Here is a 13,990-nt window from a genome sequence, read left to right as displayed (position 1 = left end):
CCTCTTAAAATGCTCAGTAACACCTTTCGTTTGATACCCATATCGTACAAACATTCTAGAGTCACCCTTGGTCCACCTTTATGGCGATATCTCGAAAAGGCGTCCACCTATAGAACTAAGGATTACTCCCTTTTAAAATACTCATTACCACCTTTCATTTGAATCGCGTCCACCTATAGACCTAATGCCCACTCCCTCTTAAAATGCTCAGTAACACCTTTCGTTTGATACCCATATCGTACAAACACATTCTAGAGTCACCCTGGCCCACCATAATGGCGATATCTCGAAAAGGCGTCCACCTATAGACCTAATGCCCACTCCCTCTTAAAATGCTCAGTAACACCTTTCGTTTGATACCCATATCGTACAAACATTCTAGAGTCACCCTTGGTCCACCTTTATGGCGATATCTCGAAAAGGCGTCCACCTATAGAACTAAGGATTACTCCCTTTTAAAATACTCATTACCACCTTTCATTTGATACCCATATCGTACAAACACATTCTAGAGTCACCCCTGGCCCACCCTAATGGCGATATCTCGAAAAGGCGTCCACCTATAGACCTAATGCCCACTCCCTCTTAAAATGCTCAGTAACACCTTTCGTTTGATACCCATATCGTACAAACATTCTAGAGTCACCCCTGGCCCACCCTAATGGCGATATCTCGAAAAGGCGTCCACCTATAGACCTAATGCCCACTCCCTCTTAAAATGCTCAGTAACACCTTTCGTTTGATACCCATATCGTACAAACACATTATAGAGTCACCCCTGGCCCACCCTAATGACGATATCTCGAAAAGGCGTCCACCTATAGACCTCATGCCCACTCCCTCTTAAAATGCTCAGTAACACCTTTCGTTTGATACCCATATCGTACAAACATTCTAGAGTCACCCTTGGTCCACCTTTATGGCGATATCTCGAAAAGGCGTCCACCTATGGAACTAAGGATCACTCCCTTTTAAAATACTCATTACCATCTTTCATTTGATACCCATATCATACAAACACATTCTAGAGTCACCCCTGGCCCACCCTAATGGCGATATCTCGAAAAGGCGTCCACCTATAGACCTAATGCCCACTCCCTCTTAAAATGCTCAGTAACACCTTTCGTTTGATACCCATATCGTACAAACATTCTAGAGTCACCCTTGGTCCACCTTTATGGCGATATCTCGAAAAGGCGTCCACCTATAGAACTAAGGATTACTCTCTTTTAAAATACTCATTACCATATTTCATTTGATACCCATATCATACAAACACATTCTAGAGTCACCCCTGGCCCACCCTAATGGCGATATCTCGAAAAGGCGTCCACCTATAGACCTAATGCCCACTCCCTCTTAAAATGCTCAGTAACACCTTTCATTTGATTCCCATATCGTACAAACACGTTCTAGAGACACCCCTGGTCCACCTTTATGGCGATATCTCGAAACGGCGTCCACCTATGGAACTAAGGATCACTCCTTTTCAAAATACTCATTAACAGCTTTCATTTGATACCCATATCGTACAAACATATTCTAGAGTCACCCCTGGTCCACCTTTATGGCGATTTCTCGAAAAGGCGTTCACCTATAGAACTAAAGCCCATTCCCTTTTAAAATACTCATTACCACCTTTCATTTGATACCCATATCGTACAAACACATTCTAGAGTCACCCCTGGTCCACCTTAATGGCGATATCTCGAAAAGGCGTCCACCGATAGACCTAAGGCCCACTCCCTCTTAAAATGCTCAGTAACACCTTTCATTTGATACCCATATCGTACAAACAAATTCTATAGTCAGCCCTGGTCTTCCTTTATGGCGATATCCCTAAATGGCGTCCATCCATAGAACTATGGCCTACTCTCTCTTAAAATACTCTTTAATACCTTCCATTTGATACACATGTCATACAACCACATTCCAGGGTTACCCTAGGTTCATTTTCTACATGGTGATTTTCCTTATTTTGTCTCCATAGCTCTCAACTGAGTATGTAATGTTCGGTTACACCCGAACTTAGCCTTCCTTACTTGTTTATACTCAGTTGAGCAGAGCTCACAGAGTATATTAACTATGATTGGATAACGGTTGGTTGTACAGGTATAAAGGAATCGAGATAGATATAGACTTCCATATATCAAAATCATCAGTATCGAAAAAAAAATCGATTTAGCCATGTCCGTCCGTCCGTCCGTCTGTCCATTAACACGATAACTTGAGTAAATTTTGAGGTATCTTGATGAAATTTGGTATGTAGGTTCCTGGGCACTCATCTCAGATCGCTATTTAAAATGAACGATATCGGACAATAACCACGCCCACTTTTTCGATATCGAAAATTTCGAAAAATCGGAAAAGTGCGATAATTCATTACCAAATACGGATTAAGCGATGAAACTTGGTAGGTGAGTTGAACTTGTGACGCAGAATAGAAAAATGGTAAAATTTTGTACAATGGGCGTGGCACCGCCCACTTTTAAAAGAAGGTAATTTATAAGTTTTGCAAGCTGTTATTTGGCAGTCGTTGAAGATATCATGATGAAATTTGGCAGGAACGTTACTTTTATTACTATATGTCTGCTTACTAAAAATTAGCAAAATCGGAGAGCGACCACGCCCCCTTTTAAAAATAAATTTTTTTTAATTCAAATTTTAAAAGAAAAGTTAATATCTTTACAGTATATAAGTAAATTATGCCAAAATTCAACTCCAGTAATGATATGGTGCAACAAAATACAAAAATAAAAGAAAATTTCAAAATGGGCGTGGCTCCGCCCTTTTTCATTTAATTTGTCTAGGATACTTTTAATGCCATAAGTCGAACAAAAATTTACCAATCCTTGTGAAATTTGGTAGAGGCTTAGATTCTAGGGCGATAACTGTTTTCTGTGAAAAAGGGCGAAATTGGTTGAAGCCGCGCCCAGTTTTTATACACAGTCGACCGTCTGTCCTTCCGCTCGGCCTTTAACACGATAACTTGAGGAAAAATCGATATATTTTTACTAAACTCAGTTCACGTACTTATCTGAACTCACTTCGTATTGGTGTAAAAAATGGCCGAAATCCGACTATGACCACGCCCAATTTTTCGATATCGAAAATTACGAAAAATGAAAAAAAGGTAATTGTATTGGTCTGTTGACGCAAAATATATCTTTAGAAAAAAACTTGGTAAAATGGGTGTGACACCTACCATATTAAGTAGAAGAAAATGAAAAAGTTTTGCAGGGCGAAATCAAAAGCCCTTGGAATCTTGGAAGGAATACTGTTCGTGGTATTACATATATAAATAAATTAGCGGTACCCGACAGATGAAATTCTGGATCACCCTGGTCCACATTTTGGTCGATATCTCGAAAACGCCTTCACATATACAACTAAGGGCCACTCCCTTTTAAAACCCTCACTAATACCTTTAATTTGATACCCATATCGTACAAACACATTCTAGAGTCACCCCTGGTCCACGTTTATAGCGATATCTCGAAAAGGCGTCCACATATAAAACTAAGGCCCACTCCTTTTTAAAATACTCATTAACACCTTTCATTTGATACCCATATCGTACAAAAAAATTCTAGAGTCACCCCTGGCCCACCTTTATGGCGATATCTCGAAAAGGCATCCACCTATGGAACTAAGGCCCACTCCCTTTTAAAATAATCATTAACACGTTTCATTTGATACTCATATCGTACAAACGAATTCTAGAGTCACCCCTGGTCCACCTTTATGGCGCTATCTCGAAAAGGCGTCCACCTATAGAACTAAGGCCCACGCCCTTTTAAAATACTCATTAACACCTTTCATTTGATACCCATATTGTACAAACGCATTCTAGAGTCACCCCTGGTCCACGTTTATGGCGATATCCCGAAAAGGCGTCCACCCATAGAACTAAGGCCCACTCCCTTTTAAAACACTTATTAACACCTTTCGTTTGATACCCATATTGTACAAACGCATTCTAGAGTCAACCCTGGTCCACTTTTATAACGATATTCCGAAAAGGCGTCCACCTATAGAACTAAGGCCCACTCCCTTTTAAAATACTCATTAACACCTTTCATTTGATACCCATATAGTACAAACAAATTCTAGAGTCACCCCTGGTCCACCTTTATGGCGATATCTCGAAAAGGCGTCCACATATAGAACTAAGGCCCACGCCCTCTTAAAATACTTATTAACACCTTTCATTTGATACCCATATAGTACAAACGCATTCTAGAGTCACCCCTGGTCCCCTTTATGGCGATATCACGAAAAGGCGTCCACATATAGAACTAAGGCCCACTCCCTCTTAAAATACTCATTAACACCTTTCATTTGATACCCATATCGTACAAATAAATTCTAGAGTCAACCCTGATCCACCTTTATGGCGATATCCCTAAATGGCGTCCACCTATAGAACTATGGCCCACTCCCTCTTAAAATACTCTTTAATACCTTTCATTTGATACACATGTCATACAAACACATTCCAGGGTTACCCTCGGTTCATTTTCCTACATGGTTATTTTCCATTATGTTGCCACCATAGCTCTCAACTGAGTATGTAATGTTCGGTTACACCCGAACTTAACCTTCCTTACTTGTTTTCTTTTTATTTTAATTAAGAAATGAATTCAACAATGAAGCTAAGCAACTTTGAAAAATTTTGAAATTAACTCAACTTAAGAATGTATGTAAATATATCGAATTTTATACATATTTCTCTATGTAGATTTGTACAAGGCAAACCTACCGCTGTCATTATCTTATAAGATCCAATTTCCTGAATGTCTCATGTAAGATAGATTGCAAATTAAATATAAGTTAAAATAAAAAAAAAGAGTTTCACTTACTAGCTTTTAACTATTTTACAGAACTGTTTAAGTACTTTACTTGGTATAGTTAATATTTTACTGGTTAATGTTATTCAATAATTTTTTTTTTTCAACTGCAATATGCCCATGTATGATATAGTTGTGTATGTACTCACCTCATATGCGCAGTCCGTAATAATGTAATCGCCTGGCAGGACTACAACTTCACGTTCAAGCTGCCGCACCTGTTGGTAGTTATAGTCGTAATTATCGTCCTCAATAATTCGTTCCAGCTCCTTACCGTCACGTACATGGCGTAGTGTCATTTTGCGGCCGGCGCGATGTGAATGAAGTGTACCGGATATGATTTTGATGCCGTCCATTGGAAACATCTATCAAGCAAATAAATTATGAATAATTAAATATTTTAATAACTATGCTTTCTATAAAGACGTTCCATGCGTTTAAAAACCACAAACCCACCACATTTGGACAAGATGGGCCACATATTCCAATGTTACGATACAATTTCTGTCCGGGGGGAATAAGTTGCGTATCTGAAACGGAAACACCAGAAATCATGATACCAGCATCGTTCGACCGCAAGTGACTGGTGTAATGAATGCGAAAACCCGAATGATCGACCACTGAAAGCGAAAAGTGAATGTGAAAAAGGCTATTTAATCGAATATGATTTTTAATGAGAAACGATTTACTTACTTTGCTGGGAATGTGGATTGTCATAATGTATTTCTAGCATATAATACTTAGCCCCACTTGCACCTCCTACTGGAATACCCACGTGATGTGGCAGAAATTGTCCTACGGAAGTAATGGCAGGCTATAAATATGTTTTTCATATACAAATGTTGAGGAAAAATTGGTGCATATAAAAAAGGTTTAGTAGTTAAATTTAGAGGGGGACCTTTACAGATATCTCTCCTATTGGCTGTAGCCAATTTTTGCTTTAACCACAATACCACTATCCGAAAACTTAGGAAATTTTATGGATATGGCTAGTCATTCGCATCCGGTACAAGCCCCTCGTGGTACAATCCCGACTGCCTCGGGAACGACATTTATGACCGCTCGAATTTTGGGGTCTGCGGAGTTTATTGAACTCCTACGACATCTGTGCCTACCGCGGAAATATTTTAAGCTACGCAACTCGCAGGGGGTCACTAGTCACCCCCGACAAAATATACTCCGGCTTCCGGTCCTGTTGCCACATTTGCCACACATATTCCTTTAAGATCCAGGTTAGACGGGATTATGTCAGAAGATCGGTGTCACCAGACAATCTGTGCTGCCCGATCACCGCAGTGACTTCTAGGCGGAGGTCGCCGCTACAAAGGGCTGTGAAGAATTTCCTCAGATCACTTGGATCGGAGCTAAGTATTTTTAGATAAGCAACTGTCAGGCTGATGTCTTCGCCTGATCAGGCACTGGGAACTGAAAGGGTCTACCAGTGGTGACATTGGGATCCCGTTGACCCTCTGCTTCTGGATAGGTGAGCATGGAGTAGTTTAGGCAAGCCCTGACCATGCCGTTTGCCGGGGTCTTTCTGGCCAGTTGCTGACTCCCAGAAATCGGTGGAAATATCAAGGTTTACAAACGTTCATCTATGCATGGTTGTGGGAATGTTAACACTGCTCAATGCGAACCCCTGTGACACAGCTACGACAAGGCGTAAATATCTCCGCCGAGACGTTGTTGATTCTCCGGAGAAAATATCCAAATGCCTTATTTGTAACTTTATCGTTACCCCGCAGCGATTCGCTAAATAACAGGAACAACAAAAAAGAGCGCAATTGGATAACACACTATTCCACAGTTGGCCATATTGTTATATGTGCAGTGAAGTTGGAGGACACGGTTGACATGTTTCAGCTTCAGAACTTGAATATACGTACACTGGATTGAAAGGTAATTCGAGTATCCCGACTTACGGTAGAGGTGCCAGCAGCACGTCCTCCACTTGAAATACGCTTCAATAATCAGAAAGGCCACACTATTTAAAAAAAATTATACAGAGTATTATTACTATTAAAAAACATGGATAAACGAGTGTCAAGCAGCAACATGTATAATGGAATGTCTTACTTTCTTAACTTTGATAATTTTAGGAATATCTACAAGCTTTTACGAAACTTTAAGATCAGTTAAAAAGTACTGGACTAAGGCTAAATTTTAAACGCGAGAGCTAGAGAAAAGTAGGAATTCTCTAAAGCTGAGTTAGGTCTTTAAAAAAGTGTTTCGTTTGTTCTCTGCACTAAGTTAACGGGCTTGTTTTCTTACCTGTAGATCCAATAGACCAAACAGCCACTGGATTTATACACGAATCCCAATCATGTGGCGTTAATAAATTACTGTTGCATACTGCACCGCTGCTTTTTACCCATACTTCCCATGAGAGCGGATCCGAGCCGGGGTATGACTTTGTCGAACATTCAAAGAGCGTCATATGATGGACGAGGGGTTGGTTGGTGTTGCTGGAAATTTGGAGAGAAATTGAAAGTTAGTTCAAATATAATTATATCAAAGCAATACGAAAAAGAAGACAAATATAAAAGATATACTTGCTGTGCAGAAAAACAAATTTTGGAAACTAGCATATATTTAAAAAACATTTTTCGTTTAGTAATAAGTTCTGGTGAGACTCTCTTTCTGCTTCTAGCACTTCCTTTCTGTATCCATTTTCCTGACTTTCTAATACCTTTCTCTTTTTTCATGTCTCTATATTTCTCTCTGTGCTCTCTCCGCCTTGCTATCTCCCTCACTCTCTTCCTCTGTCTTTATTCTTCCCAATCCCTATCGTTCCCTTCTCCCTTTGATTACACAGATCAATGAAACCTAAGCCTTCCACTTATAAATGATAAAAGTAGGAGGCCGCAGTATTATATATGTTACGTGCTATCCTACCATGTCGACAGTCACATAATTAGAATTACAAAGGAAGATCTACGCATCTAAACTAGTATTTCCAACGCAGTGGGACCTTCTTTCTCTCTGCCGACATAGAAGGGACTCAATAGGAACTGCTTCTGGTCCGCAATACCTTCATACATTCGATTAACACGACTTCGGCCCCTTTTCTGCTCGATGTTCATATCTGCTTAGAGCGCGTGCGAATGACATTAAGCACGGTGTGGTTTTAGATGGGTAAGAGTTTAACCTGCAATAATATCTGATTCGAAGCTGAGGCAGAGGGAAATGCATTTATCTGGGAATTCTGCTCATTTTCTGCAGGTATTGAGTTTTCGTTCTCTGATAAGGGGGCTAATTGGAAGTGGCATAAAGCAGGTGAATGCTTGGATGTCCAGGTTTGTGGCAATTTCGCATTGATTATTTTTACCTCACTATGTAGATGATGTGATATGGTATCATAAGAACGCATTTTATGGCGGTTCTAAGAGCGGTGCTCTGATAGGTCTGCCCATCACACTTGGGGGAAGAGAAGAACCTCTGACAGATAGCCTGAGGTTTCGTTCTTAGTTTCAGGTCTCTGGGTTATCGAGAAGGTCCCTAAAACTGGAAAGCAAAATTTCAAAGTTCGGAAGATTTTTTTAATTTTACCGATCCCTGGACCACCTAGCGAAACCTTTCCCCTGATTTTGCTTTACCATGTGGTTCTGAAGTATGTTCTTAGAGTCCAGAATCTAGCTCTGCGGGTAGTTACTCAAATAGCAGGTCGCAAGACTCCTCATGTTGTAAATGGGCTTTATAAATATCTCGCTCTCTGTCCCATATAGAAAATTCTTTTTTTCCCAACATATTACAACCTAAAAGAGCTAAAAACTTTGTTCAAAGTTTCAGGTCTCACGGTTATAGAGAAAATCCTGAAAGTATGAAAGAAAAATTTTCAAGTTCGGACGTGTTTTTTTGTTTTTTTGATTTTCACGATTCCTGCAACACCTAGCGAATTTTTTTTAGTAGATATGTATTTAATGTAATATGTAAAACACTAAAACGGGCAACTCTACGTGTAAATATATTAACATAACTTTAGCACGTATTTCGCTCGTTTATGGCTTTTTAATAAGGTTTTTACATTTAATTTTATTAACTCACCTCTCTCGTGACAACAATGCTTCATAACCAATTATGTGATGTTTCTCGCTTAATACTGGAGCACGTATTATTTTACACCAATAAAGTGTGTCCATATTGGGTTCGATCGTAACCTAGGAGAAAATATATGGTGTCATAAATTGTGTTTAAGGCAGCACAAAAAAATTAAGTCCTCAATTATTATAAATACATAAATATTTTGTATTACAATGTAATTTGCTAATAGTTACGTAAGATATGTACATATATATAGTATGCATAAATCGCTAAATAATTGGCAATAAGATACCACAAAAAATACTAAATTGATATATTGCTAACATCTTATGAATGTAAATTATAATAAATATATTTGAAATATTGTTTTCTACTTACGTTTTGTACTGTAACATCCCATTTATGTGTATCAGAAGTGAGTTCCTTGCGAAACAAAGGGCTGAGCAAATTGAGGGATTTATAACCGCGATTTTTGCCATGTCCTTTGAGGTCACCATAGATTGGATCAGTTTCACCAAATGTCCATAGAACTTTTAGAGTATCCACCTGGGCATAACAAATAAATAAATAAATATTTCTCTTTTTATAATCAAGTATACAAAATTTGCTCAAACACTTAAAACAATGATACCAGATAGTCTCTATGAAATTACCTGCAGGAATCTGAATAAAATTCCCACATCTTAAATCAAATAATCCTATAAAAATGCAAAAGAATTTAAAGGAGCATTTCATGGAAAATCGTAAATGTTCGCCGATTCCGATTTTGATCTTATTCATTTTCATTTTCAATATACATATTGTAAACAAGTAAGGAAGGTTAAGTTCGGGTGTAACCGAACATTACATACTCAGTTGAGAGCTATGGTGACAACATAAGGGAAAATAACCATGTAGGAAAATGAACCGAGGGAAACCCTGGAATGTGTATCAAATGAAAGGCGTTAAAGAGTATTTTATGAGGGAGTGGGCCATAGTTCTATAGGTGGATGCCATTTAGGGATATAGCCATAAAGGTGGATCAGGGTTGACTCTAGAATGCGTTTGTACGATATGGGTTTCAAATGAAAGTTGTTAATGAGTATTTTAAAAGGGAGTAATCCTTAGTTCCATAGGTGGACGCCATTTCGAGATATCGCCACAAAGGTGGACCAGGGGTGACCCTAGAATTTGTTTGTACAATATGGGTATCAAAAAAAAGGTGTTAATGAGTATTTTAAAAGGGAGTAATCCTTAGTTCCATAGGTGGACGCCGTTTCGAGATATCGCCATAAGGTGGACCAGGGGTGACCCTAGAATTTGTTTGTACAATATGGGCATCAAACGAAAGGTGTTAATGAGTATTTTAAAAGGGAGTGGGCTTTAGTTCCATAGGTGGACGCCGTTTCGAAATATCGCCCTAAAGGTGGACCAGGGGTGACTCTAGAATATGTTTGTACGATATGGGTATCAAATTAAAGGTATTAATAAGGGTTTTAAAAGGGAGTGGTGGTTGTTGTATAGGTGGTCGCCTTTTCGAGATATCGCCATAAAGGTGGACCAGGGGTGACTATAGAACGCGTTTGCACGATATGGGTATCAAATGAAAGGTGCTAATGAGTATTTTAAAAGGGAGTAATCCTTAGTTCCATAGGTGGAAGCGGTTTCGATATATCGCCATAAAGGTGGACCAGGGGTAACCCTAGAATTTGTTTGTACAATATGGGTATCAAAAGAAAGGTGTTTATGAGTATTTTAAAAGGGAGTAATCCTTAGTTCCATATGTGGACGCCGTTTCGAGATATCGCCATAAAGGTGGAGCAGGGGTGACCCTAGAATTTGTTTGTACAATATGGGTATCAAAAGAAAGGTGTTAATGAGTATTTTAAAAGGGAGTGGGCCTTCGTTCTATAGGTGTTCGCCTTTTCGAGATATCGCCATAAAGGTGGACCAGGGGTGACTTTAGAATATGTTTTTACGATATGGGTATCAAATGAAAGGTGTTAATGAGTATTTTAAAAGGGCGTGGGGCTTAGTTCTATAGGTGGACGCCTTTTCGAGATATCGCCATAAAGGTGGACCAGGGGTGACTCTAGAATGAGTTTGTACGATATGGGTATCAAATTAAAGGTATTAATGAGAGTTTTAAAAGGGAGTGGTGTGAAGGCGTTTTCCAGATATCGACCAAAATGTGGACCAGGGTGACCCAGAACATCATCTGTTGGATACAGCTAATTTATTTATATATGTAATACCTGCCAAGATTTTAAGGGTTTTTTATTTCGCCCTGTAGAACTTTTTCATTTTCTTCTACTTAATATGGTAGGTGTCACAACCATTTTATAAAGTTTTTTCTAAAGTTATATTTCGCGTCAATAAAACAATCCAATTACCTTACCATGTTTCATGCTTTTTTTCGTATTTGGTATAGAATTATGGCATTTTTTTATTTTTCGTAATTTTCGATATCGAAAAAGTGGGCGTGGTCATAGTCGGATTTCGTTCATTTTTCATACCAAGATAAAGTGAGTTCAAGTAAGCACGTGAACTAAGTTCATTAAAGATATGTCGATTTTTGCCCAAGTTATCGTGTTAACGGCCATGCGGAAGGACAGACGGACGCCTGTGTATAAAAACTGGGCGTGGCATCAACCGATTTCGCCGATTTTCACAGAAAACAGTTAATGTCATAAAATCTATGCCCCTACCAAATTTCAAAAGGATTGGTTAATTTTTGTTCGACTTATGGCGTTAAAAGTATCCTAGACAAATTAAATGAAAAAGGGCGGAGCCACACCCATTTTGAAATTTTCTTTTATTTTTGTATTTTGTTGCACCATATCATTACTGGAGTTGAATGTTGACATAATTTACTTATATACTGTAAAGATATTAAATTTTTTGTTAAAATTTTACTTTAAAAAAATTTTTTTTTTAAAAGTGGGCGTGTTCCTTCTCCGATTTTGCTAATTTTTATTAGGCGTACATATAGTAATAGAAGTAACGTTCCTGCCAAATTTCGTCAAGATATCTTCAACGACTGCCAAATTACAGCTTGCAAAACTTTTAAATTACCTTCTTTTAAAAGTGGGCGGTGCCACGCCCATTGTCCAAAATTTTACTAATTTTCTATTCTGCGTCATAAGTTCAACTCATCTACCAAGTTTCGTCGCTTTAGGTGTCTTTTGTAATGAATTATCGCACTTTTTCGGTTTTTCGAAATTTTCGATACCGAAAAAGTGGGCGTGGTTATAGTCCGATATCGTTCATTTTAAATAGCGATCTGAGATGTGTACTCAGGAACCTGCATACCAAATTTCATCAAGATACCTCAAAATTTACTCAAGTTATCGTGTTAACGGACGGACGGACGGACGGACATGGCTCAATCAAATTTTTTTTCGATCCTGATTATTTTGATATATAGAAGTCTATATCTATCTCGATTCCTTTATATATGTACAGCCAACCGTTATCCAATCAAACTTAATATACTCTGTGAGCTCTGCTCAACTGAGTATAAAAATTTTGGGGAATTCCTGATTATTCTACAGCTTCCGTCATAGTTCAAATCTTTCTGCCCGGAAATGGATGGCAGAAACTCTGCCGAAATAATTGGGGTCACTAAGGCTCATCTATCAATGGTCAGGGCACTGTCCAATGGGAATCCATCCTGTACGTCACATAACCCATAACTGAGGGATTTGGAGTGAAATCCAAGCGTAGCTAACTTTTTATCAACATATTATGGGATACTTTGTAGTATGCCTTGGAGAAATCCGCATAAATCAAATAGACTTGATGGCTTGAAGAGAACGTTTCGTAGCAATATTCGCTTAATAAATTACTGTAGACCGGCCAGCAGCAAAACCACGCTGTTTGGGCAGAATATAACTTTTTGAGAAATACTAGATAGCTTAGATATTGGCCCATAATTGAGTCTATCGTCCGGGGCATACGAAACACCCAAGGATTTAGAGAATGGATAAAAATAACCCTTAGAAGAGCAGAATAGCAAGGCAGTTTTTTTAGGAGAATGACGCCTACCCCATCCCGATCATCCTGACTTTACTTTTTAGAAATTTGATACCACTTATAATGTTGTTAGAGGTCAGAAAGTAGGAAAGTTATATTAAAAAAAATCCGCAGAAAAACTTGCTATGTCTATGAGAGTTTCTATGGTGCAAGTTTATCTCCTAGACAAATAGTAGCATCCCAGCAACCCGCCCTCTTTGGACTTGCCAAAATGCCCGAACCCGAACTTTCATAATGAACAGATCTACACAACTCCTATACACTTATAGAACTTTTGTTTTGTTTTGCCGTAAATCATAGGGATAGATACAAATTTACACTTCAAATACAAAAAAAAAAAAAAATTTCTAAGCACTCCCATATGCCCTCACATATGTAAGTACAAAGCAAAGGCATTTTCATATGATGAACGAGCACTTCGGTATAGAAAACGACTTAACACTAACAAATTGAAAACTAAAAATTATTTAAATATATTATGGCACTGAAAAACATTTTTATTCAAAATTTAGGAAAATTTAAATTACTCCAGCCATTTAAGGGTTTGACTTCGGAATTTTAGATGAGACTTGGAAACTATTATAAGCCTTTATTTTGACATTATGTTAATGGTACTAAAGGTATTGATAAGTGGCATGCGCTCGTCTTGAGATAATCGAGACTCGGGGTCGCAAAATTTAGTACTTCGCATATATCTCGCTTTCCATGTCTTGCTCGTGCTTCGCGCTCAATTCGAATTTGAACATCATGAAATTCTCCATCGGTCCAGCCATTTCGGAGTTAAGGCTCGAGCAGTTGCTGCAAGTTTGCATCAACCTAGATTATATATTAAAGGAGTGAACTCGTTCAAATATTGTATTTGGACTCACATTTGGGTCGCCAGCTATATCGATTCAAAATATTAAGAAATGAGCGGGGCCTATCCCTTTTAGACTCAGTTTTCCACCATATTTCCGAAGCTGTGATGGTGATGGCCACCGTGGTGTGATGGTAGCGTGCTCCGCCTACCACACCGGATGCCCTGGGTTCAAACCCCGGGCAAGGCAACATCAAAAATTTTAGAAATAAGGTTTTTCAATTAGAAG

The 13,990-nt window shown here is 38.6% G+C and overlaps 1 protein-coding gene across 1 annotated transcript in view; it reads right to left on the bottom strand.

The window, feature by feature from the left end:
• The window catches only part of LOC137244122 (MOXD1 homolog 1), a 122,689-nt gene that overhangs the window by 29,754 nt on the left and 78,945 nt on the right, over window positions 1–13,990 (bottom strand). The window contains exons 3-8 of the mRNA XM_067772688.1: window positions 9,270–9,437; window positions 8,895–9,007; window positions 7,122–7,315; window positions 5,544–5,645; window positions 5,307–5,470; window positions 5,000–5,215 (exon numbers count right to left, since the gene is read on the bottom strand). Of these exons, the coding sequence (XP_067628789.1) occupies window positions 5,000–5,215; window positions 5,307–5,470; window positions 5,544–5,645; window positions 7,122–7,315; window positions 8,895–9,007; window positions 9,270–9,437 (957 nt within the window). The remainder of the gene's footprint in view (window positions 1–4,999; window positions 5,216–5,306; window positions 5,471–5,543; window positions 5,646–7,121; window positions 7,316–8,894; window positions 9,008–9,269; window positions 9,438–13,990) is intronic.

The sequence above is a fragment of the Eurosta solidaginis genome, chromosome 3 (assembly GCF_040869045.1).
Source record: "Eurosta solidaginis isolate ZX-2024a chromosome 3, ASM4086904v1, whole genome shotgun sequence".
NCBI classification, from domain to species: domain Eukaryota; kingdom Metazoa; phylum Arthropoda; class Insecta; order Diptera; family Tephritidae; genus Eurosta; species Eurosta solidaginis.
Note: the sequence above shows the minus strand (reverse complement) of the source record. Positions and strands in the feature narration are given on the sequence as shown.